This window comes from Chelonia mydas, chromosome 28 (genome assembly GCF_015237465.2).
Source record: "Chelonia mydas isolate rCheMyd1 chromosome 28, rCheMyd1.pri.v2, whole genome shotgun sequence".
NCBI classification, from domain to species: Eukaryota; Metazoa; Chordata; order Testudines; family Cheloniidae; genus Chelonia; species Chelonia mydas.
Window position 1 is genome coordinate 7,168,589 of NC_051268.2, and position 25,906 is coordinate 7,194,494.

At 47.3% G+C, this 25,906-nt stretch overlaps 3 protein-coding genes and 1 pseudogene across 17 annotated transcripts in view; 2 read left to right on the forward strand and 2 right to left on the reverse strand.

The window, feature by feature from the left end:
• LOC102932398 (gastrula zinc finger protein XlCGF57.1) overlaps positions 1 to 10,159 on the forward strand; it is a 135,386-nt gene extending 125,227 nt beyond the window's left edge. For 8 of the 12 annotated variants that reach the window (XM_043537410.1, XM_043537412.1, XM_037887436.2 and 5 more), the window contains 2 exons: positions 4,454 to 4,567; positions 4,935 to 10,159. In XM_043537410.1, the coding sequence (XP_043393345.1) occupies positions 4,454 to 4,567; positions 4,935 to 6,394 (1,574 nt within the window). In that variant the 3' untranslated portion in view covers positions 6,395 to 10,159. The remainder of the gene's footprint in view (positions 1 to 4,453; positions 4,568 to 4,934) is intronic. The other 4 variants (XM_037887437.2, XM_043537409.1, XM_043537408.1 and 1 more) reach the window with 1 other exon arrangement.
• LOC102934530 (zinc finger protein OZF) overlaps positions 1 to 25,906 on the reverse strand; it is a 1,287,564-nt gene that overhangs the window by 428,858 nt on the left and 832,800 nt on the right. For both annotated transcript variants that reach the window (XR_006287732.1, XR_006287731.1), the window contains exon 3: positions 22,173 to 22,861. The gene's annotated coding sequence lies outside the window, so the exon portion shown is untranslated. Of the gene's footprint in view, positions 22,862 to 25,906 lie in introns of those variants that run through there.
• Positions 1 to 25,906, forward strand: part of LOC102930400 (zinc finger protein 501) — a 1,110,025-nt gene that overhangs the window by 279,202 nt on the left and 804,917 nt on the right. The window lies entirely within an intron of this gene.
• Positions 22,173 to 25,899, reverse strand: LOC122463957 (annotated as a pseudogene).

Here is a 25,906-nt window from a genome sequence, read left to right on the forward strand (position 1 = left end):
CCAAATCCCTGCCCAAGCCTTGTATAACTTGCCCTTGTAGGTGGCTACTCAAAGTTAATTCTGCAGTTGAAATTTTGGTGCAACTTACACAGAAAATTTAATTTAAACAGCTATAATTTATATAATAAGCAAGGATCAATACACATAACTATTAGAATAAGGTAAGTGTAGTAAAAAAGGTCCTGCATTGTTCATACTTGTCTTGCATTGTGTATACTTACAATGTATGGACGCTATTGTAAACAAAGATCGAAGGGCAGGTGAGCCCAACAAAAGGGAGGTGCTGATTCAGTTTACACTGTCCCAGGGATCCAACAAACCTGCAAAAATGGTAACTGGGTGAGATATTTTATCCCCTTCCCTATGATAATAGTATGGATATATATCATGTGTCCTCCTTTACCCAGGTTACAAGAATGTCCATAGCTGCCTCTGCCCATATGTGGCCTCTGGAAAGTCCATAATTAAGCATCAAGCATTAACACTCATGATTTACACCACTTATTTATTAATAATTCCAATATATGAATGCAGTCCAACTGCCGAGATACTGCATAGCAACCTAATTGCTAAAGCCCGCCCCAAACTTCCTTCTTTCAGAATCCTGTGGTGTGTTGCACCTGTTTGTGGTAACTCATTAGTCTCTCAAAATGAGGGTGTAAAATCTGACCTGGGATTCTCTCCATAAGCCCATTCAGCTAAATCCCAGATTTTAGCATAACTCCTCCCACAAAGCCTCAGCCTAATAGAATAGGCCCTTAACTGTAGCAAACTGAATAACCCGTTTATGTTCACATCCTTGCCCTCCACCCATGTTGCAAGCTAATAAACCATTCTCTGATTAGGTCATTTTCCCTCTAGCTAGCATAACATCGCCCACAAGACATAAGACTGGGTCATAGTCATTAAATCAGGTCAGGGTCAATGGGCGTATGCTTGGGGAGAGTCTTGTTCTCCCCATCTGCAGCAGCCACCACAAGCTGTCTGCCCTCCAGGCTCCTTGAATCTTTGAGCCTGTCTCGCTCAAGGTCACAAGGCCCAGTTCCTGTTTCTGACATTCTCCTTTTCTGGAAGAATTACAGGCTCTTGCTTCTGAATTTTAGTGTTTAATTCCCCAGCCTTCTCCACGCACTGGTGGAGTTTAATTCTTCCTCCCCTTACACCTGAGTCACTAGATTTCCTAATTCCCCAAAATGTGCTTTTGTGATGTCACAGTTCCAGGGTAATGTAATGGGGTCAGCACCCGCTTCTCACAAGTACCCCCTCTAGTTTGGTGTGTCCAGGCTTTAAACCAGTCTCAGACCTGCCATCAAGCCATACCCCCAGGACTTCTTCCCTGGGGACAGTGGTTTTGCTGTCTTAGTCTCAGGATTCTTATAAGCTCAGACCCGGTGGGTGGGTGGCTCTGGGCCCAGTCCACGCATCACAGGTAGCTAAGCCTTTGACCTGCCTCCATGGTTGGCTCAAGCAATGCCCTCTCCGGTATCAGGCCTCCAGCCAGCCCCTCTCTATGGGCAGGGACCCACATGCCTCTCCTTCTTGACCAGGGTTTGAGGATTGCAGCTTGTCCTCCACGGTGTTCACTGGACTAACCTCCAGCTCCAGTGCTTTGCTTTCTCTCCAAGGGCTGTGAGCAGCGTGTGTGTGTGTGATAGAGATGGGAATCTGGTAATATGTCTGTGACTCCGATACACACCTCAGTTTCCCTCTGTGATTGGTATTGCTATGAATATAAAGAGCAGGAGACATCAGATGTTTTTTCATGTAACTGTCATGGGGTGATATTAATGGGTCATTAGGGCTCTACTGAATTCACGGTCAATTTCTTGGTCGTAGGATTTTAAATTTCTCAGTTGCAGATACTTAAATCCGAAATTTCAAAGTGTTCTAACCGTGGGGGTCCCAACCTAAAAGGGGATTATGGAGGATGGGGTCGGGGGCAGGCTATTATATGGGGAGGTGCGGTGTTGCCACCCTTTCTTCTGCCCTGAGGCTGAAGGAGCTGCCTTCAGAGCTGGGTGGCCAGAATCATAGAATCATAGAATCATAGAATATCAGGGTTGGAAGGGACCCCAGAAGGTCATCTAGTCCAACCCCCTGCTCAAAGCAGGACCAAGTCCCAGTTAAATCATCCCAGCCAGGGCTTTGTCAAGCCTGACCTTAAAAACCTCTAAGGAAGGAGATTCTACCACCTCCCTAGGTAACGCATTCCAGTGTTTCACCACCCTCTTAGTGAAAAAGTTTTTCCTAATATCCAATCTAAACCTCCCCCATTGCAACTTGAGACCATTACTCCTCGTTCTGTCATCTGCTACCATTGAGAACAGTCTAGAGCCATCCTCTTAGGAACCCCCTTTCAGGTAGTTGAAAGCAGCTATCAAATCCCCCCTCATTCTTCTCTTCTGCAGACTAAACAATCCCAGCTCCCTCAGCCTCTCCTCATAAGTCATGTGCTCTAGACCCCTAATCATTTTTGTTGCCCTTCGCTGGACTCTCTCCAATTTATCCACATCCTTCTTGTAGTGTGGGGCCCAAAACTGGACACAGTACTCCAGATGAGGCCTCACCAGTGTCGAATAGAGGGGAACGATCACGTCCCTCGATCTGCTCGCTATGCCCCTACTTATACATCCCAAAATGCCATTGGCCTTCTTGGCAACAAGGGCACACTGCTGACTCATATCCAGCTTCTCGTCCACTGTCACCCCTAGGTCCTTTTCCGCAGAACTGCTGCCTAGCCATTCGGTCCCTAGTCTGTAGCGGTGCATTGGGTTCTTCCGTCCTAAGTGCAGGACCCTGCACTTATCCTTATTGAACCTCATCAGATTTCTTTTGGCCCAATCCTCCAATTTGTCTAGGTCCTTCTGTATCCTATCCCTCCCCTCCAGCGTATCTACCACTCCTCCCAGTTTAGTATCAGAGACCAGCTTTGAAGGCAGCATGGCCACAAGCAGCAGAGCAGAAGTAAGAGGGGCGTGCTATGGGTGGGGTCCTCACTTTTGGAGAGGTCAGGGCCAGCCTTAAGTGGGGGGCAACATGAACAATCACCCATGGTGCCGTGGTTGGGGGGTGGGAGTTTCCATGGTAACTTCCTCCCGTACACAGCCAGCCCAAGGCCTCTTTAAGCCCTGAGTGCTATGGGGCCTGGATCCTGGGAGGGGCAGGGCTGGAGGCCCCCTGACCGAGAGTGCCTGCTACATATTGAGCTCCAATTGCTGGTCCTGGCTGGGCTATTGAGGGATGGGTCTTCCTCTTCCCCTGCAGGGGCTGCTCCCGGGGACACACGCACACACACACACAATCCCCTTTTGGTTGGGACTCCCAGTTTGAGAAACGCTGGTCTCCCCTCTGAACTCTGAATAGTATAGGGTAAAAATACGCAAACCCACATCAATGGAATACCCGACAGAGACAAGGGAATAATTCTCACCTGTCCATGGGAGGATCTCTGCTTGGCTGAGTGAAGCATACATGGACTCGTTATGTTTTTGGGAGCAGGAGGAACTGGGCTCGCAGACACAGGGAGCCCTGCCGGAGCGAAGGCAAATGGACAGACACAGTGAAAGGAAACCAAATCGTTTTCTACAGCAGCATGGCTCAAGGGCATTGGCCAGCATGGACTATATTGTCTTCTTCGCTTCTCTGTCCTAATCTAAGGACTTTCCAATGCTGTGTTTTGGTTGACTAGTAAACCCCGCTATGGTTTGAAAATCTGCCCAGTGTCACAGGAGAAACTTGCCGAGGTGCATTGCCAGCAAGTCTTAACAGCAGCCAGTCCCCAGCCTCTGCCCGGTGCCCTGGGGAGGAGTCATTTCTCTCCAGGTAGAAATACAGGGAGGGGACGTGACCCTGTGTGCCCTGCCCACACATCATCTGTGCTCCCAGCCTCTGCCCTGCATGCTGGGGACGAGTCAGGCGTCTCCAGGTAGAAATCTGGGGAGGGGGCGTGACCTTGTGTGCCGACCCACCCTCTAACCAACAATTCTGGTTATGAAACATGATTCCAGAAAGGAAGAGTCATTTTGGGGGGGAAATGCAGTAATAGTGGCAATTTCCAGAAAGCACTGGGGTCTGTCTCAAGATCTGTGCTGCGCTCATCAGATCTGTCCCTCTGCCTTCACGGAGTTCACTCTGCTGGTGGGTTCTGCCCCTTCCCCCTTCTGTGTCTGTCTTGTCTGTTTAGATTGTAAATTCTTCAGGCCATGGGCCATCTACTATTCTGTGTTTGTACTTTGCCTAGAACAATGGGGACCCACTGTTGATTGGCCCTTAGGCACTAAGGTAATGAATATGATTTATAATAATAATATCTCTCCTGCTACTTTGAGCCAAGGAAGCTGGCCTTGGGATGTTACTGCTTAAAAATGAGCTGGGGTTAAAACCATGGAATATTCTTTGTGACAAGTATCCCACAAATTCCACTGACCTCCCTTGTTTTCTTTCCCTGGAGTAGGGTTTCCAGTTTCCAAACCTGATGTGATCTCGCAGCTGGAACGAGGGGAAGAGCCGTGGGTCCCAGACCTCCGGGGCTCTGAGAAAGAAGTGCTCCCGAGAGCTGCCTGCACAGGTGAGGAATTGGTGAAACCAACTCAAAAACTGTTTGGGAATGCAGGAAACATTTGGGATGCCCTACAGAGACCCTGTGAGCTCTCCAAGTTCAGGATTGTTCCCTGCAGATGTGGAATCATTATGCCAGATGTCACTCATGGCTTCCCAGCTATTCTGACTGACAAGTGGCAGAAGGTCCCTCCCCGATCTCACTTTCCCCTGAGTGTTCTGGTGAGATGCAGACCCAGAACTGATCCCTTCCTCTCTCCTTCAGTGAAGGGTTTTGGGAAAATCAGCTCCTGATAGATTTGACCTCTCCAGCTTATATTTTTGTTTGTTTCACAATTGTTTCACGTTCTCTGAGATTTCCTTTCTCTCCGGCACAGGGAGTGACCTATGTCTGGATTCTCTCTGTCTCCCATCAGGTGATGGGATGGTGACTGAGAATGAGGAGGAGACACCCCAGCAGGAAGATGCTGAGCAAGTAGAACCCCATGGAACGTTATCAGGAAGATCCAAAGGGAATGTTTCTGGGAGTTGTGCATTTCCAGAAAAATCAAAAGCCTGTGAGACTCAGCAGAGGCCAGAGGAAAACTTGAGTAGCCACTCAGACCTTATTACACGTGAGAGAATCAACTTGGAAGAGACACGCTACACATGCCATGAGAGTGGGAAAAGCTTTCATGTCAGCTCGGACCTATTCACACATCAGAGAATGCACAGAGAAGAGAGACCTTACATGTGCTCTGAGTGCGGGAAAAGCTTTAGTCAGAGCTCCGCCCTTATCACACATTGGAGAATCCACACGGGAGAGACGCCCTACACCTGCTCGGAGTGCGGGAAAAGCTTCAATCAGAGCTCACACCTTATCACACACAGGAGAATTCACACGGGAGAGACACCCTACAGATGCTTGGAGTGCGGGAAAAGCTTCAGTCAGAGCTCTGCCCTGATCACACATCAGAGAATCCACACGGGAGAGATGCCCTACACCTGTTCTGAGTGCGGGAAAAGCTTCAATCGTAGCTCAGCCCTTATTAGACATCGGAGAATCCATACGGGAGAGACGCCCTACTCCTGCTCTGAGTGTGGGAAGAGCTTTGGTCATAGCTCAGCCCTTATCACACATCAGAGAACCCACACTGGAGAGATGCCTTACACATGCTCTGAGTGTGGGAAAAGCTTCAGTCAGAGTGCAAACCTTATTAGGCATCGACGAATCCACACGGGGGAGACTCCGTACACGTGCCCGGAGTGTGGAAAAAGCTTCAATCAGCGCTCAGCCCTTACCACACATCAGCGAATCCACACGGGAGAGATGCCCTACACGTGCCCTGAGTGCGGGAAACACTTCAGTTATAGCTCAGCCCTCATCACACATCAGCGAATCCACACGGGCGAGACGCCCTACACGTGCCCTGAGTGCGGGAAGAGCTTCAATCGGAGCTCAAACCTGATCACGCATCAGAGAATCCACACCGGCATGTCATCCTACACCTGCTCTGAGTGCGGGAGAAGCTTCAGCCACAGCTCAGCCCTTATCAGACACCGGAGAATCCACACCGGCGAGACGCCCTACACGTGCTCGGAGTGCGGCAAAAGCTTCAATCAGAGCTCAAACCTGATCACACACTGGCGAATCCACACTGGAGAGACGCCTTATACGTGCTCGGAGTGTGGGAAAAGCTTCAGTCACAGCTCAGCCCTGATCACACATCAGCGAATCCACACGGGAGAGACGCCCTACACATGCGCGGAGTGCGGGAAAAGCTTCAGTCAGGGCTCAGGACTTACTAGACATCAGAAAAGCCACATGACACAGTACTATAACAAATGCCTCGACTAGGGCTGGCCAAAGGTTGTTTTTTTTTAATATCCCATTTGCTAGTTCCCACATAGTGATCTGTGCACCGTCTTCACCGTGGTCTCGCAGCTCTCCCAGATGAGTCGCCTGCTTCTGCCTTGTGCAGCTCACCCTTCTTTGGGGTCAGTCCTGTGATTCTTTTCTATCAGCTCCTTTCCTTTTGAGTCGTAGGAGTGTTTCTCTCTCCTGCCAAGAATGTCCATCAGCCCCAGGAGATGGGGGCAGGGGGAAGGTTTGATCCGAACAAGCTACACTGAGGCAAAATCTACCTGTGCCTTACATCCACTAGGGCTGTACATGGCTTTGGCTCCTCACGTGAGAGATCTTGGTGTGAAAAGACAATTCTAGTGGTAGAGCAGAGGCAGCCCAGGTGCAGTGGTTGTCATTAGCTTTCCCCTTGACCTGACCTAAACTCCATCACTTTTCCTAGTCTAAACAAACCCTGAGCATCATGGTTATACTGTTCCCCCATTTCAAAGCAATTGTTAGTCATTTATTTCTCCCTTTGGGGGCAAATTGTCTCCTTCCCAGTTGCTCTGATGTTGCTTCGGGTTGCCTTGGAGAGCAGATATCTTTTCTACCATTTTCCTCGTTTGAAATATATTGAACTATAACAAAGAGCAGGAACAGAGCTAGGGGAAAATGTCATTTACCCTCTGAATCAGAGGGATTTCCTGCTTCCCCCTCACCATCACTATGCTCCCTCAGCCCAGTAGCTTTAGCTTCTGTGTCAACCACAATAGAGTTTATCCTCCCCATACGCTATCTCCCCACCTCCCATGCCATATGATGCAGTGTTCCCTGCGCTCTGTGCTAGGAACCACACTTTGAGTCTCAATCAGTCTTCTTGGGGCTGGGGACTCAAGTGTCACAGAGCTGGAAGGGAAATCTGAGTGGATCCCGAATACAGGGTATTCATTCTATCCCTGTTTCTATCTATTTGCAAAGCTGCTTCTGAACTTTTCCCTGCTCATCTGGGAGTTTTGTTTACAGACGGGAAGGTTGGCTGTTTTTTCCCTGTTAGGGTGATGTGAAATGTCTTGTAAATAACATGACTTAATAATAATAATAATAAGGTGATGTTGCATGAAGAAGATTTGAATACATCGGAGGAAAATGCAGTGCAAGATTCTGTTCTTATTTTGAGTCATCAGATGTAACCTGCTCTGGAATGTGATTTTATATGAAACTGAAAGTGTCTTAATTACTCCTGGAGGAATTCTGCACCACTGTACACGTGCAGACAGAATTCCCACAGGCATATCTTACGCTCCTCAGTGTTGCAGGTTTCTCTCTCTTTCCTGAATGCCATTTGGTTACGTAATTGCATATTCATTCTATTTGGAAGCCTGTCACTCAGATTTGCTTGGGACTTTGAGACAAGAGAACATTTACTAAAACAGTCATTTCTTCTTATGTTTTTTTCTTTCCCTCACCCCTCCAGGGTGCCCTGGGGGAAGCTCAAGTGCAGTTAGGTCATCAGGAGTGAATACTGCACTCTGTTGGACATGCTACCAAGGAGACAGTAGCACTTCTAATTTCCATTCTGAAATGGTGAAAACCAGCAAATCACAAATTGTGGAAGTAACTGCATGCAATCACACTGCTGTTCAGTTGGTTAAGTCAATATTTTTTCTAAAGGGCTGGGAAGAGGATTCCCTAGTAAGTGACTTGTAACTAAGCAAAACACCCAGGCATTTGGCTCCCAAAGCAGTGGTGGCCCAGGCCCTGCAAGAGGCTGCTCCTGAAGATCTCTCCTTCTTAATCAGGTGAATTTTGCCTATTATTTTGGAAATGCAATCCGTGTCTAGGTAGAAAGAGATAAAATGGATGATATTTCAGTTGAGCTCACCATGGGATATACGGCAAATGTATAGAAAATCAAATCCATGTTGAATGTGATGGAGCTGCAGAAAGGTACCTATTTTTAATAGATACCTGACATTTGGTGTCTTACAGGGATTCTGAGCCACACCTGTATCTGTTCCCTAACTTAAATGCGTGCCATCAGATTAAAGAAAGCAATGGGCATATTTGCGGGAGTTATACCTCACTATTTCAACTTTACATGCAGTGCTGATCCCAGTGAGCACAGTTTTGAAGTCAAAACAGGAATATGTCAGGGGTGTGTCATGTCTGCAATCCTCTTCAACATTGCCATCGACTGGGTAATGTGATGTACAACAGAAGACATGCCAAAAGGCATTAACCTTCTCATCCCTTGAAGACCTGGACTTCGCAGATCATCTTGCTCGTCTATCACATACCCAACACTGTAGACAGGAAAAAACAATTTGGCTCAATGCATTCAGCCAGGAAATTGGACTGAAAATCAACCACAATAAGATGGATATCATGACCTTTAATATTGCCTCACCATCACCAGTACGGATAGAGGATCATGTTCTCACCAATGTAGAAACATTCACATACTTGGGCAGCACCATCAGGCAGGACCGTGGCGCAAGCCAGGACATCCGGAACAAAATCACGAAAGCCAGGAACACATTCAGGAGCTTAAATACAGTCTGGAAATTATCAAAATACAACACCAAAACCAAACTCCATATCTATCAGAGCTGTGTACTTTCAACCTTACTTTATAGTGCAGAATGCAGGGGAATGAGAAAGTATGACATGTCCAAACTGTCTTCATTCCAAACAACCTGGCTCAGAAAAATCCTCCATATCTTTAGTCCTTGAACAATCTCAAATCAAGATCTATTGACACAGTGCAGCCAAGAGGATCTGAGCACCATCATTCCCAGGAGGCGTTGGAGATTGGCCATGTGCTTTGGAAGGAAACTGATTCCATCACCAGAATAGCAATAAGATGGACACCTGATGCAAGCAAGAGTGAGGCTGCCCAAAAACAACATAGCAAAGAGCTGTGGAAGTTGAGCTGAAAAACCTGAGGCACAGCTGGGGAACTATTGAAAGACTTGCCAGAAACAGAGAGGAGTGGAGGAGCTTCCTTCTGAGCAATTCCGTGCCTATGGGTCCCAATCTGGCTGCCTTGTTGGACAAGAAGCACTTCCATGCTGGGCAAATGATGGTAGCCAATGAGGGAATGTATCAGATTCCAAGGTCAGACTTTGCAGGATATATGAATGCTAAGTCCAGAATCTGTGGTTTGGTCTCTTAGTTTTGCTATTAAGTCTAATGCAATTATATCATTTCTCCTCCTGCTGCTACTTTGAAAGATTAGAAAGTGTGAAAATAGAGCACAGGTGGTTTTTCCTCATGATGCAGCCTTCCCATGTAGTGTGAGACCCCCTTCCACCCAAACTTATGGGAGAAGATCCAGGGAGAAATGAACTCTCAGAAATGGAAGGCTCCTAGCTTATGGTAGAATGTGACTTCACACAGAGCTGACTGGGTGGAAATGGGAATTAAGAGAAAACTGCCCTATCTGTTTATATTTTGTAATCTTTGAATAAGTTGTTACCAGCAACAATGAAATTAAACATGAAGTTAATTAGTATAAAGTAAGAGGCTGATTATGTGATAACCTGAATTATATTGTAACAGTCAAAGTTTCCTTCTTGTTCTCTCCCTTCCCCCTCCTACTACATAGGAAACGGTGGCTAATCCTGAAATTAAAATCTCGCTCCAAAGGAATTAGAGTGGGGGAATATGTGAGAGAAATAGCATGTACGAGAATAGAGACCCAGTATAGACTGTAATTATTTATTTTTCAAATGGAATTTATTTTGATAAGCTTTAAAATAAATCTTCTGTTGAGAGGAAAATTACTTGAGACAAGATGTGTAACTTTTTACTCCATTGATATAATAGCCACAGAGTTCCCCAGGTCTCCTGTTTGAAAACAAAGATGTCCCATTGGGCAGATGTCAGAATTTAAAATGGTGATGGATGCACGATGATAGCTTTTCGTGGTTGGTTGATTTGGTTTGTTTTTTTAATTTTGTTTTTGTTCTGTTTTTGCAACCAGTTATTTTTATGGGTGCTGAGGAGGCCAGCTGTTAGAGCACAGCTGTTTATCCCTCAGGCCTGGCTCTGGAAACCTCCCCAGAACGGGTCTTGTGTTTCTTTCATGTTTGATATAGTTGGGGTTCGCATGTGCACACTTCATGCGGTTCACAACAATGGATACTTGGAGAAACCTGCTGGGTGAAGCGGGCCTTTTCCAAACTGACATTGGCCCAAAGCCTGCCTCACTTCAGCTGGATTGGGACACGTCTGTATCGAAGGAGGGATTCACACCTGATTTGCCCAGAGACCTCGGGGGAAGTGTGGTAAGGCGGGATAAGCTGGAATCGACAATAATAAAGTTTAAAGGTAAGGGTGGAAGTTCATCACCTTTCAGCTCATTCCCTCTGAAGCATCTGGCACTGGTCACTGTCAGGCAGCACACTGGGCTAGATGGACCATTGGTCTGACCCAGTATAGCCAGTCTTACATTCTTATATTATGTACGCCACCTAAGAGAGACTAGGATCCCAGGACTGATCTCTTCTGAGGAATGAAGCATGTCGACAGGCTATGCAACTTTCACTAATCTCCCTGTACCTGAAAAAACCTGCTAGCCCAAAGCACTGGACCATTTATGTCATAATTGGTATGACTGGAGGTGGCTAGGGTAGCCCACACTGAAAATCCCACGGTTAGGGCAGGATGCAAAAGGAGAGCAGATTCTCCCAGAACTGGCAGTTAAAACCGTACTTAGATTCACCAACCAGTCACAAACTGATCCCCCACACTGGCTATCAAGAAGCTTAAAGAAAAAAAAGAAAACCACTCCCTTTATTGCACTCCAGTTTTCTGGCTCCCAGTCAGCACCTAGGTCCAGTAGAGTGAGAAGTTATTTAAAAACTCTGCTCACTATACAAAATGTTCTTCTGATTCCTAAAGGGCCAATCACATTACCAGCTCAGTACCCAAAATACCATGCTGCTAGCCAGTCCTTTAGTATCTAAAATTAAAGGTTTATTAGAAAAGGAAAGGAGTTTTTAATTGGTCAGAGCAGTCAGATACATACATATCACTTCAGAATCCATATATCAAGTTCTTACCAGCATTGGTGAGTTTGCTGGCTTTTAGAGTCCTTCTGGAACACGTCCACAGCTTGGATGGGTCTATCAGTCCTTTGTTCAGAGCTTCAGGCTGTAGATCAGTTGCTCCAGAGGTAAGAAGCAGGATTGAAGACAAAATGGAGAAGACACAGCTGCCTTTTATACCCTTTGCCATGTGGCTTGTACATTGTGTGTCCCAAACATAAGCTCACAGTACATGGGCAAGGAAAAGCCCTTGGAGTCCCTTGTCCACAGATATGGCCCTACATGTCCTGCTGCCTCATAGGTGTAACCCCTGCCTTCTCTCAACGGGCTCTTTGTCTTAGATGGGCCATGCAGCAGGCTAGTTAGTGCTGATGCCCATCTGTCTGGGGTTGTCACCCAGAAACAGCAGAAGTTTGATATACAGATATGCCACACATATTTATAACTCACAATACAAAGATGATACATACATATGTGAGGGAAAATTAACAGGACATAAAACTCAGGTCAAGGCCCTGACTTTGGTCAAACTTGCCGGCAGGCCGTAAACTGAGATCCTGCTTGCTTATGTGGGTTAAGAGGTAGAAGTCACAGTGGAAAGTCCCCAAAATGGAACAATAGTTTTCTGTGCAGAAAGGGCATGAAGGGGCAGGATGGAGAAGTCCCCAGACAGAACAAATTTGCAATAGTCAAGCTTATGAAATATATAACCGCTACAGTTGTGTTAGAAAGGTCGCAGACTGCAAAAGAACAGACAGTGAATAACAGGAAGGGCCTAGTGGGGGAGATGCTTGTTGCTTTTGACCAGTGTTAATTTTGCAATGTATTCTAAATAAGGTAATTAATAGGGAAGTATGTGTAATTTGTCTGTGGTTTTGAGCTTTAAAAAGCTGTGTGTGCTTTGCATTGGGGGGCAGCTACTCAGAGCTGTTACCCCCCCTGCGCTTGTAATCAATAAAGGAGCCTCAGGCTTGTTCTGATCCAAACACAACACGTGGTTAATTTTCCACCACACATATAAACATTATTATCATATTTAGCCAATTATAAGTTTCCCACCAATACTTTACATGGTGTATCTTGTAAGATTCATTGCAAGTTTGGAATATTGGTATCAATGTGATACCTAGTAACTCATATTCCATATAGTGGCACACCTGGTTCCTTAACTGCAGCTAAAGGTCCTGTTCCATGTGAACCCAAAGGCTGAGAGCTGCAGAGATCCAACCCCTTGTAATCTTAGAAACTTATTGTTCTTTTTTGTTCATTTTTTATTAACTTGGAGACCTCCCAGCCGTTCTATTAGATTGGCTCAGTGGGTGCGAGTGTGTGAACACTTCTGAAAGCCACACAGGGACGATGCAAGGAAGAATGGTTCCTCAAATCTTAATAGCCTTCAAACTCTGCCCTATGAACTCACTGAATACACGCTCCTCACCCATGGCAGCTTTCCAAGGAATTGGAAATTGTTCATTGAGCGCTGTTTGAACTTCTCTTCCTAAGTCTCAATAAGGTCCGTGTCTGTGTTGGAGGGCGAGGGGGAGGAGACGTATTAACCACACAATGTTCCCTCTAATTTTTTCCATCCAGGTGTGGAATGAATTTTTTTATGTGCAGCACCAATATTGAGGTAATGTGAGGATGTGCCCTAACCCCTAACCGCAACCACCACCCACCGGACAAAAAAATCTATGACAGGTTTCAGAGTAGCAGCCGTGTTAGTCTGTATCCGCAAAAGGAAAAGGAGGACTTGTGGCACCTTAGAGACTAACCAATTTATTTGAGCATAAGCTTTCGTGAGCTACAGCTCACTTCACCGGATGCATGCAGTGGAAAATACGGTGGGGAGATTTATATACACAGAGAACATGAAACAAGGGGTGTTACCGTACACACTGTAACGAGAGTGATCACGTAAGGTGAGCGATTACCAGCAGGAGAGAGAGAGAGAAAAAAAAAGACGAGGAGTGGATGTGTCATTACACAAAGTAAAACTATTTCCCCGTGTTTATTTTTTCCCCTACCGTTCCTCCACGTTCTTGTCAACTGCTGGAAATGGCCCATCTTGATTATCACTACAAAAGGGTTTTTTTTTCCCCTCTCCTGCTCATAATAGCTCACCTTAACTGATCACTCTCGTTATAGGTTCTTGGATTTGCCTGGCAGCCAGGAGGGGTGGGTAGCCTAAAGAAAAGGCTCCGAAGACATGTATTGAACTGCTTTGGGTGGAACTGGATTAGAAGTTGGAGTGCTGGATGCTACTAACATAGAGGTACTGGCAAACAAAGGAAGTTAAGTTCATGAAGTAAATCATAATCCTTATGAGAATATATGTTTCTTCATTTTATAGCAGTTGGGGGGATGTGATTTTGAATGTTATGTACCCAAATTTAAATATAGTCAGTTAAAAGTGTCTTATTGTAACACCTGTGCCCCTTGGAATGGATTTAACTGCTTTACAAACGTTGCTTCTACATCCTGATTTAAAGAACCAGCTCGATACTGCAAAACAGGAAGGGCGCAGAGTCATGGTTACCATGCATCATAATGTCAATGAAATTAAACAGGTATTTGCAAGACTTGGCCAAGATATGTCACACCACTGGAGGGAAGTGTTATTGAGATGGTCCCCCACTGGCACAGGCATCCTGAATTTGGCCCTACACCCCATCATAGTAATCTTGGGCTGCCAAATAGTAATGGTTTTTGTTACCAGCCTGATGACATGCTGGACCTGGCACAAAATCCGGCAATTGCAAGTCCCCTGACAGATGAGTCAGTGGTTACTGCCACCAGCACTCGTACCCCTGGGAAAGGAACATATCCTACTTGTCGCCCCTCCTTGAAATGGGAAGGGAGGCTGAAGCAATCGCTTGTCAATTGCTATGCAAGTGTGCTAAGTATGGGATGCCGACAAAAAGATCATTTGCTCAGTCTAGGCTGAGAGCCTTGAGCTTTCGTTGGATCTCAGCTCAGGTGCATCCAGAAAAGGTGTGGCAGGAACCTCGTGTGACAGGTGACCTTTAAGGAGGGGAACTATGTGGGGAGATTTTGGCAAACCAGTAAAGTGCCTGAAACCACTATTGCTTAATGCTAAAAGCAGCAAAGTCAGCAGGCCGTAAATTGGCCATGCAGCAGCCTCAGCTTAACCAAGGCAGGAGGGGAGGGGGTTTTGGGTGCCACAGAAAGGGCAGCTTGACCCCACATCCTTCTTGATAAGAATTGTGTTCAAGTTGCTGATACATGCATTTTAGGGGCCTCAAGGCTGAAAACTCTGGGGGGAAAAACACGCCTGGTTAATCAATAATCATAAGGAAACCTCTTGCTTGACCGCTGAAACTGCTTGCTTATAATTGTATTACTAATATATAAATAAGGGGGGGAAAAGTTTGAGGGCTGATCTCTATCTCCCTCTGGATGCATCTTGTGTTCCCCACCAGCAGACGGGCTGCCGCTGTGCCACTCGAGAGCCACACTCGGCTTCAGTAATTATTCAGGGTTGGGGTGTTTTACTAACCTGTTGCGGAAATGTAAGTGCTTGAGACTAAGTAAAGTTTAGCTTTAAGTGAAAGCACTCTTGTGTTGTCCTGGTTGTGCCAGCCATCTATTGGTCGGATGGCCGTGTATCCCCTGATTTATTCCCTGATACCACCTCGGACAGAGTAAAAGTTACCAAGAGATTTGGGTTGAAAGAACCCTGGGTAACAGCTTGGGTAAGGGGATTGTTGGCCCCTTACTAAAATTTACTGGGGTTTTTTGGCTGGCTAGTTCCCAGTACCAAAAGAAAGGGGAAGGGTCAATGGGAAATCAGGACCCTGAGACTGACAGTCCCCAGGGACAATGGGGAGAGGCCAAAGCTCCAAGTTAGCCTGACTGACAGGGCAGGCAGACTAATGAGGGAGTCGCCAGGCCAGGGGGTCCCATCCTACATGTGAGCTGGAACTATCTGGGCCAGAGTGGGGCTGAGCTAAGCAGAGAGCAGGAGCCGAAGAAGAGCAGGGGAGGAGAGCTGTGCAGGTGTAGTGCAAGAAACTGCTACCTGTAGGAATTTGCTATCCGAAGCAGTTACTCATATGTAAGGGATTGTAAAAAAACGGCTATTGTAAAAAATTGCTGTCTGATGTAATTTGCTACAGGTAGCCGTTACTGATCCCTACGGTTGTTCTTATTTGATGACTTGTCCTAATTTCCTAAAACTTGGCAGTGGTGGGGGGTGGAAGCATAAAGCCTTCTGCTTCCAAACGACCCTGCCTGGTATACATATGTATCAATTGCCTCTTAATACAGGAGTGTAAAAAATAGAGTAAGGTCATTTAAACATCATTTATTTTGCTTCTTCATTTACTGTGCTCACAATGGAGCATCCTGACATTGATACTTCTGCCCAAGTGACCTGTGGGTTGGATTCATTTTAGTGGGACGGATTCATTTTAGTGGGACATGGGAAGGATAATTTAAATTCTTAATATCCTGAGGGTTCGCCTTCAATATACTTGTATGCTGGTGTAATTTATCATCATTACAGTTCCATTTTATTCATTACAATAGCACAAGTCACCGTAGCGAGTCAATGCTGACATAACTTGAGTTAACATATGCTTGTATTGTAGATATGGCCTTCGGTCTATGAAAAGTTTGGGAAAGGTAACAGGAAAAGTATGAGGGGAGACCAAGTTTCATTCAGGTGTTTAGCTCCAGCTTTTGTGGAAGTGGCCATACGGCACCCGAAAGGCTCAGGATCAAAGAGACACATAAGAACAAAATATCCTGTATTAATTACAATTTCTTGACTTCAGGGTGTATAACTCAGGTGTTTAGAATTGTTATGGTTTGCAAGCCCTCTTGGGGTTGTAGATGTGTGTTATGTTTTGAAGGCCAAAACTATCAAGGGGTTCAACAAAGAATTAGATCAGTTCCTCAGGATAGGTGCATCAGCTATGAGCCGATAGAATCAGGGATGCATCCCCATGCTCCGGGTGTCCCTAAACCTCTCGACTGCCAGGATGGTTCACGCAGTGATTGCCTGTCGTGTTCATTCCCTCAGAAGCACCTGCTGCTGGCCCCGGCCCGAGGACACGGTCCTGTACTAGACGGAGTATTCGTCTGACCCACTGCAGCCGTTCTATCGTTCTAACGTTCAGCAAAAGTGACAATAGATTTTTGCCTTGGAGACGGATGTGACGTGAGAGATATACTGCCTTTATGGGATACGTGTGAATCCAGTTCTACACACAAGCAATGGCAAGCGGAAAAACACTAAGGGCTGGATTGAGAGGCAGTTGCAAAAGGCAATCACCCTTGGTGGATTGAATTAAAAAAAAAGGTTTTGAGACCAGCCAAGAAACTCAGTCAGGCGATCCAGCAGAATAAACTTCTGCTCTAAAAAGAAGAAAAAGTTAGAATTAAAAATGCCAGATTAGAAATCACAGTAAAAAACATCGCAAGTGCAATGCTAGAAACAAAGATGTCATTGCTAGAAATAGCAAGTACTTACTGCTGCATATTTTCAAGGAGGACTTGGTAAAATAGAAATGAAATAGTAGAATGACATGCATCTGCACAATAACAAAGCTAAATGATACGAGTATTTCAGGGAATCCCAGCAGCAGATAAGACAAATTTGTGAACTGCTATGAGACTTTATGCAGTCAGACACGCTGACAAGGGGTTCTCTGTTTCTGTAAAGTATTTCACGGAATCAAGGCTCCTACAGCATCTCAGTAGGTTACCACAGACAGAGAGGCACTGCAATGACGAGGCTTTGGGATGCCTGTGCCTTTAAGAACACAGCCCTGGGAAGCCCATGCTGTGGGAGGGGAAATAAAAAAGCCCCTGTGCCCCCCCGGCCATTTCTGCAAACACTGTAGCCCACGAAAGCTTATGCTCAAATAAATTTGTTAGACTCTAAGGTGCCACAAGTACTCCTTTTCTTTTTGCGAATACAGACTAACACGGCTGCTACTCTGAAACTGGTGCCTCAGTCCACCAAGCTAACTGTTGCCCCTCCATGTGCTGGGGTTTTGCCCTCTGTCACCGTCTGGCAGCTCCTTGCCCCTCAGCCCCGATCTTAGCCCTTGCTCCAGTTGCTTGATCCACCTTACGAGTCAATTTTCACCCCCTCCTCTGATTTCCCCCCTTGCCCCTTCTTATCCCCTGTATATAGCAGTCCGCAGACTCTGATTCCAAGTCAGGGCAGGGTGAAGGGAAGTGGCTTCAGCAGATGCTCAGTTCATGCGAGGATGCTCAGTGCACCCGAAGTAGCAAATTCCTACAGAGGGCAGTTTCTCACACGACACCTGAGGCCACATGCGGGCAGTGGCTCCATCACTGTCCAGGCCCCGCCCGGGCACGTTCCCCACCCGGGAGCAGATCCAAAGGGGCTCCGAGACCTGCTGCTTCCGGAGCCTTTGTGCGGAGTCTCTGTCCTGCCCGCCCAGTGCTGGCCCTGGAGTCTCTCTGGCCCCTGGTGCCTGCAGCTCCTGGCCAGGGGCGGCAGAGCCTGGGACTGGGTCCAGCTGGAGAAAGTCCCCACTTTGGTTGGGCACAGAAAGTGCTTGAGTGAAAGTCTGTCCCTGGACCAGCCCCACTGGGGCCGCAGGAACAGCCTGGAGCTCAGCCCGGGCTCCCACCTCACACTGGAGGCAGCAGCACCAGCAGTGTCTCGTACCGTACAGAGCCCCGCTTCTGGGATCTGCCCCACAGCTCTTTTCCTGCCTTCCTTCCTACCAGCCCCAAACTCCCCGGGCCCCTTCCTGGCTCCTTCAAGCCCAACCTAGGCTGCAGCTGCCGCACTCACCAGGCCAGGGACTTTCTGAGGTGGGAAGTAGCCCCATCTCTGCTCCTCCTCCTGCCTCTGTGTGTCCCAGAGCCACTGCAGGGACTGACCCACAACCAGGCTCTCGCTCCTATTAGCACTCACAGGGGCCGATCCAGCTACAGGAGAGTGAGCTTCCCCTGGGAGCAGGGAAGTGACCAAGTCTCCGTGCCAGAGGGCAGGGGGAAGGAGACCAAAAGGGGATAAGGAGAAATAAGTGGGGAAAGCAGTGCCCAGCTCTTTTCTGCTGCATCACCCCTGAGTAGATTGCTCCTGAGCTCTGGAGTTCCAGCACCTGTTGCTTATTGAAAGAAATGACTCAATATCCCAGTTACATGTTTTATTAACATGAACAAATAAATCCAAGAGCTCCCATCACTAAGGCTAAATGACTATGGACACCACTCAGCTAAGAGTTAAAAAATGCAGTGATAAAGTTCAGGTCAAATCAGTAAATCAGTGAGTTAACGAGGATATTGCATTGGAATCAAGTCATCAATTTAATCAAACCATCAGATTAATACAGCAGCAAATCATCCCTTATAAATACGAAAAGAGCAACCCAAGGAGGCAGGTGCATATTTAGTGATGCCGAAACCCCAATCAGAGATTTTTACCCAGGCAGTGCAACCCAGATTTAGCCAGATGAATATTTCAATACCAAAACCAAATTATTGCTTACTTTTAGCCTACAACCTCAAAGCTAATTAGTTTTCTCCTTAGATTTCACTATTCTGTAGCTACTACTTCTCCTTGCCCTCTCGCCCCAAAACACATACAGACCGTAGAGAGACATTAGTAAAAGAAGTTCAAACAGCTCTGGCTGAAAAATACATATCTGACAGCTCAATTCCTTGCAATGCTTGCAAAACAGAAAAAGAAAGAAAATGTTTCTAAGTTTATAAGGGGTTGGATCTCTGCACCTCTCGGTCTTTGGAGTCACCTGGAGCAGGAACTGTAGCTGCAGTTTAGGAACGAGGTAATGCAATAGATGGTCCAGCATGTTGGGCTAGCAGGCTTTTCAGGTACAGGGAGACGAGTGAAGGCTGCATAACCTGTCGATGTGATTCATTCCCCAGAGGGGATCAGTGCTGGGATCCTGGCAGTCAGTCTCTCTGAGGCTATGTCTACACCAGCAGAGTTACAGTGCTGGCAGTTACAAGTGCCGCTCAGAGAGCGCTGAAGGGTAACTGCTATTGTGTGTTCACACTGTCAGCTACCTGCGCAATAGCGTGTTCACACTTGTGGCACTTGCAGAGGTGTTCAGAGCGGTGCACTCTGGGTAGCTATTGCACTGAGCATCGCTTCCTTTTCTTCCGCAAAGAGTTGTGGGAAGGCAGAGGGGGTTGCGGGGCATCCTGGGTCCTGTCCCAATGCCCCATGATGCATTGCTTCGCATCACAGTAATCCCTGTGCTTCCATCTGCATTTGGTACCATCTTTCAACGGTTTGTGTACTGCACGCCCTGCCTCTTTCAGGCTGCAGGAATGGATCCCGCACTGCTGACCAAGATGCTGCTCACTCTCACTAACACGTCACGAGTGGCAGTGGTGTTATTCCTTAAACTACAAAGGCAAGAGGAGTTCGACATTGATCTCTCCATGCAAATAGCTACACCTGAGATTGCTTGCGGCATTCATGGAGGTACTGACCACAGTGGAACGCCGCTTTTCGGCACGGCAAACAAGCACTTAGTGGTGGGATGACGAGCAGTGCCTGCAGAGCTTTCGGATGAGGAAAGCCGCCTTCACGGGACTGTGTGATGAGCTCACCCCAGCTCTGGAGCACAAGGACACGAGAGCTGCCCTGTCATTGGAGAAGAGCATGGCAGTTGCACTCTGGAAGCTGGCTACTCCAGACTGCTAGCAGTCACTAACCAGTTTGGCGTGGGAAAGTCGACCACTGGACACGTGTTGATGGAAGTGTGCAAGGCCATTAATTGCATCATGCTCTGAAAGGCACTGATCCTGGGCAACGTGCGTGACATTGTGGATGGCTTTGCACAAATGGGCTTCCCTAACTGCAGAGGGGTGACATATTCCAATTCTGGCACCAGACCACCTAGCCACCGAGTACATTGTTAGGCAGGGGTATTTCTCTATGGTTCTTCAGGTGCTTATGGATCACCATGGGCATTTCATAGAATCATAGATTTTCAGGGTTGGAAGGGCCCTCAAGAGGTATCTAGTCCAACCCCCTGCTCAAAGCAGGACCAACCCCAACTAAATCATCCCAGCCAGGGCCTTGTCAAGCCGGGCCTTAAAAATATCTAAGGAAGGAGATTCCACCACCTCCCTAGGGAACCCATTCCAGCGCTTCACCACCCTCCTCGTGAAATACTGTTTTGCTAATATCCAGCCTAGACCTCCCCCACTGCAACTTGAGACCATTACTCCTTGTTCTGTCATCTGCCACCACTGAGAACAGTCTAGAGTCATCCTCTTTGGAACCCCCTTTCAGGTAGTTGAAAGCAGCTATCAAATCCCCCCTCATTCTTCTCTTCCGCAGACTAAACAATCCCAGTTCCCTCAGCCTCTCCTCATAACTCATGTGTTCCAGTCCCCTAATCATTTTTGTTGCCCTCCGCGGGACTCTTTCCAATTTTCCCACATCCTTCTTGTAGTGTGGGGCCCAAAACTGGACACAGTACTCCAGATGAGGCCTCACCAATGTCGAATAGAGGGGAACAATCACATCCCTCGATCTGCTGGCGATGCCCCTACTTATACATCCCAAAATGCCATTGGCCTTCTTGGCAACAAGGGCACACTGTTGACTCATATCCAGCTTCTCGTCCACTGTAACCCCTAGGTCCTTTTCTGCCGCACTGCTGCCAAGCCATTCGGTCCCTAGTCTGTAGCGGTGCATGGGATTCTTCCATCCTAAGTGCAGGACTCTGCACTTGTCCTTGTTGAACCTCATCAGATTTCTTTTGGCCCAATCCTCTAATTTGCCTAGGTTCCTAGATATCTTATCCCTACCCTCCAGCGTATCTACCTCTCCTCCCAGTTTAGTGTCCTCTGCAAACTTTCTGAGGGTGCAATCCATGTCATCCTCCAGATCATTAAGGATCCTCCGGACATTAAGTAAGGCTGGTCCAGAAAGGTACATGCATCTTTTGGAACATTGGCCTGTTTAGGAAGCTGCAAGAAGGGACTTTCTTCCAGTATCAGAAGATCACTGTAGGGGAAGTCGAAATGGCCATTGTGATCCTGAGAAACCCTACCTACCCCTTAATGCTGTGGCTTATGAAGCCATACACGGGGCACCTTGACAAATGGGGGGAGGGATAGCTTAGTGGTTTGAGCATTGGCCTGCTAAACCCAGGGTTGTGAGTTCAATCCTCGAGGGGACCATTTAGGGATTTGGGGCAAAAATTGGGGCTTGGCCCTGCTTTGAGCAGGGGGTTGGACTAGATGACCCCGAGGTCCCTTCCAACCCTGATATTCTGTGATTCTATGAACAGCAAGGAATTGTTCAACAGGCTGAGCAAGTGCAGAATGACTGTTGAGTGTGCTTTCGGCTGTTTAAAGGCCCTCTGGTGCTGCCTATACGGGAGGCAGGACCTGGCCAATGACAACATTCCTATGCTTATAGCCACATGCTGTACGCACCATAATATTTGTGAAGGGAAGGGTGAAAGCCTCACTCTGAGCTGGACCGCTGAGGCTCAGTGCCTGGAGGCTGAATTTAAACAGCCAGAGACCAGGGCTATTAGAGGGGCACAACGTGGTCCCAAAAGGATCAGGGATGGCTTGAGGCAGCAATTTGAAGCTGAAAGCCACTAACATTTGTTGCTATGCACGGGAGTGCAATGCTAGGAGGTGACTGTGATTGGTGCAGACGATGCACCATGAAGGCTTAAGAAAATTGCCCGTTGCTTTGCAGGGCTCTGTTTGCTTTTAATTAATGGAATAAAGGTTGCTTTCAAAGCAAAACTTCTTTTATTAAAAAACAACAACCGGAGGAGAGAGACAAAAAAACAACCAACAACAAAAATCAGGACTGTGAGGAGTGGGAGAAGGGAGGGTCCCATGAGGAAGAGGGGTCCTGGGACAGTTAAAAATTTGTGTATGTCCAGGTATCATATGCAACCTTATCCTTTGGAGTACAGTGCAGTGGGCACTGTACTTCAGCAGGAATAAACTGCAGAGGGACGGGTGTTGAGTGCACGGGGTACTGGGTACCCGCAGGGCTGGACTGTCATGGGGAAGGAGTGGAATCTAGCGGGTACAGATTGGAGCCAGGAGGTTGATAAGAGTGTGTTGGCACTGTCTGGCGGGGTGGGGGACACCTGGGAAAGAGTTTTGCCACAGTGGCTGCAGGGGAGGATGGCAGCAAAGCTGCTCAGTTTTCAGTGCTAGTGGCACTTGGAGAGTGTCCGCTTGGCACTCCATAAAGATTAAGAGCTGCTCCATGGCTTCATTCTGGCGCACCCCATTCTCCTTTTGGTCCCTTTTCTCGCTGTTCAGCCACTCCTTCAACTCTTGTTTTTCGGCTGCGGAGTGCATCATGACATCATGCAGAAAGTTCTCTTTAGTTCTTCAGGGCTGCTTTCCAAATCGGTGTAGCCGTTCAGGTGATAAGAAGGAGGCTGGGCTCCCAGGATCTTATCTGTGAAGCCAAAATGCAACATTTTACAGAAGCAGTATTGTTTGCAACACACAGATGACTGATTCAGTGATTTAAAAACATAGCCACTATTCACATACTTATCAGTAACTGGCTGACCCCAAGCAAGCACACACGAGCCACAAGAACCCCAAAATGGTAACAGCAGGGGCAGGGGAAATCATTGTTCCAGGACCATACCGTACACTGGGTATGTGGCTCTTAGGGAGAGACAGCAATGGCGGGGGGCGCGGGGGCTCATAGTCATTCCTGTGCCCACATTTTCCATAGGCTGTGTTCATTATAGAAGATATCTCATTGAAGACGGCAAGCAGGAAATCAAGGGAGGGTCTTCTCCAAGACTGCGGCTTCCGCCCTGGCTTGTATGTCATATGCCTGTGTGCAGCAATGGTCTCCCATGACCCCCCCTGTGACAGCAGAGTGGCACAGGAAAGTTACCCTTAATGGGGCAAGAAACAAAGCAGAAGTGAGGGAGTCAATCAACACCCTGTTCTCCTGCTCAGACTGGGCACGTGGTGGTACACACATCATACAGACACAGGCCTGCTATCTGCAACCCTCCTGCCCCCAACAACTCGCTTCAGTGATTCCCAAAATCAAAGCCATTTACCAGGGCCTCCTCTCCTGTTTGCGCGTTGCCAAGCTCCGACAGCCGTGACTGGCTTGTCTCCTCTGGGGCAGAGAAGAACTCCTGGCTGCATGCATCTCTGGCCTCTGAGTCCTACTCTGCCTCTGGATCCTGCTCGGCCTCCATATCCTCATCCAAGATTTCCTCCTTTTGGCTCGGTCCACTCTCAACTGGCACACAAGTCACAGAAGTATTCACAGTAGCCTTCATAGTGGAGATGAGGTCACAACTGAGTATCGCATCCAACTCTTTGTAATACCAGCAGCTCATGGGTGCATCCCTGGAGTGGTGGTTTGCCTCCTGCTCCTTGTGGTAGGCATTTCACAGCTCCTTCACTTTGGCCCTGCACTGCAGTGTGTCCCAGTCCTGGTCCCTTTCTCTGATGCATTGTGAAATCTGTCCATAGGTATCAGAATTCCTATGGCTGGAGAGCAGCTGGGACTGGACAGCCTCCTCTCCCCAAATGCCTTGAGGTTCAGCAGCTCATCATTGCTCCAAGTGGGGGACAGCCTGGGGCGTGGAGCAGGCATGGTCACCTGGAAAGATGCACTGAGGCCACTGCATGCATCACCAAGCAAACGGAAGGGGACTTTCAAATTTCCCAAGGAATTTCAGGGGTGGGGTTCTCAGTTGGTCATCTGATGGCGGTGCAGTAGAGTTCAATCCCAGAGAGGCGAGAACAGGGATTGTGGGACCCCTCCCAGAGGCCAACAGCAGCGCTGTAGCCCCGGTGCAGAAAGCTCTACGCCTCTCGTCGGGGTGGCTTTTTTACAGTGTTGCAACTGCGCAGTTTCTGTGCACTAAGTGGCTTGGCCGTGTGTACACCTCAGAAGTTACACCACAGAAAGCTCCTTTCCTGTGCAGAAACTAGCCAGCGTATACAAGGCCATAGATGGCTCACATAAGAACGCAAGACTGGTCATACCGGGTCAGACCAATGGTCTATCTAGACGAGTGTGCAGCCTAAGAGTGAATAGTGCCAGATGTGTCAGAGGGAACGAACAGAACAGGCTTGCTGACCTACAAGGTGAAGGTCTGTCACCCTTACCTTTAACATTATTGTGGTCAATTCCTACTTATCCTATCTTACCAGCCCTTCCCCCGAGGTTACTGGGCAAATCAGGAGTGAACCACTCCTTTGATACAGACGTGTCTCAATCCAGCTGAACTGAGGCAGACTTTGGGCCAATGTCAGTTTGGAAAAGGCCTGCTTCACCAAGCAGGTTTCTCAAAGTATCTGTTGCTGTGAACCGTATGTACTGTGGAAGTGAACCCCAAAGATATCAACAATGAAAGAAACACAAGGCCAGTTCTGAGGAGGTTTCCAAAGCCAGGCCTCAGGGTTAAACACCTGTGCTCAAAAGGAAAAGAGCCTCAACACCTATAAAAAGAACTAGTTGGAAAAACAAAACAAAACTTAAATGAAAAAAATGAAACCAAACCAAAAAGCAATCCAGAAAAGCTACCATCACATATCCATCACTGTCAAGGTTCCTTCCCCACTCTGAACTCTAGGGTACAGATGTGGGGACCTGCATGAAAGACCCCCTAAACTTATTCTTACCAGCTTAGGTTAAAAACTTCCCCAAGGTACAAACTTTGCCTTGTCCTTGAACCCTATGCTGCCACCACCAAGTGCGTTAAACAAAGAATAGGGAAAAAGCCCACTTGGAGACATCTTCCCCCACAATATCCTCCCAAGCCCTACACCCCCTTTCCTGGGGAAGGCTTGATAAAAATCCTCACCAATTTGTACAGGTGAACACAGACCCAAACCCTTGGATCTTAAGAACAATGAAAAATCAATCAGAAGAATTTTAATTAAAGAAAAGGTATAAGAATCACCTCTGTAAAATCAGGATGGTAAATACCTTACAGGATAATCTGATTCAAAACATAGTGTGACAGGGTCGGGCCAGATGGCTATAGGAGAATAATTTTTTTTTTTGCTATTTTTTGTAGCCAGAATGAAAACAAACTGGTACAGAGGAGTCCCTGTCCATTACCACCACAACAAAAGGCTTGAAGGGCAAGGTGTGTTCCCTGGGGAAGGCTTAAGATTTCAGTCTCTATTTAGAGTTAGTGTGCAGTCCTGGAACCCGATGCAAGTTTGGATAGCACAGACTGTGCTCTAACCAGATTTGAAGAGGAGAATAGCAACTTGGAAATAGATGAAGTGCTTAGTCTCATGAGTCACATAGCTGCCAAAGTTCCTTCCCACAATGCAGTGCCAAGTGGGGTTGTACTTCTTGTCAAACTCCTTCTTTATATGAGCTGCAATATCCTTCTCAATGTTATATTTCTCCAGGGCCTAAGTGGCACACTCCACTGAATCTTGCTGCATCTCTTCAGACATATCCGCATTCTCGATCACAGCCTTTTGATCACACATGGTTACC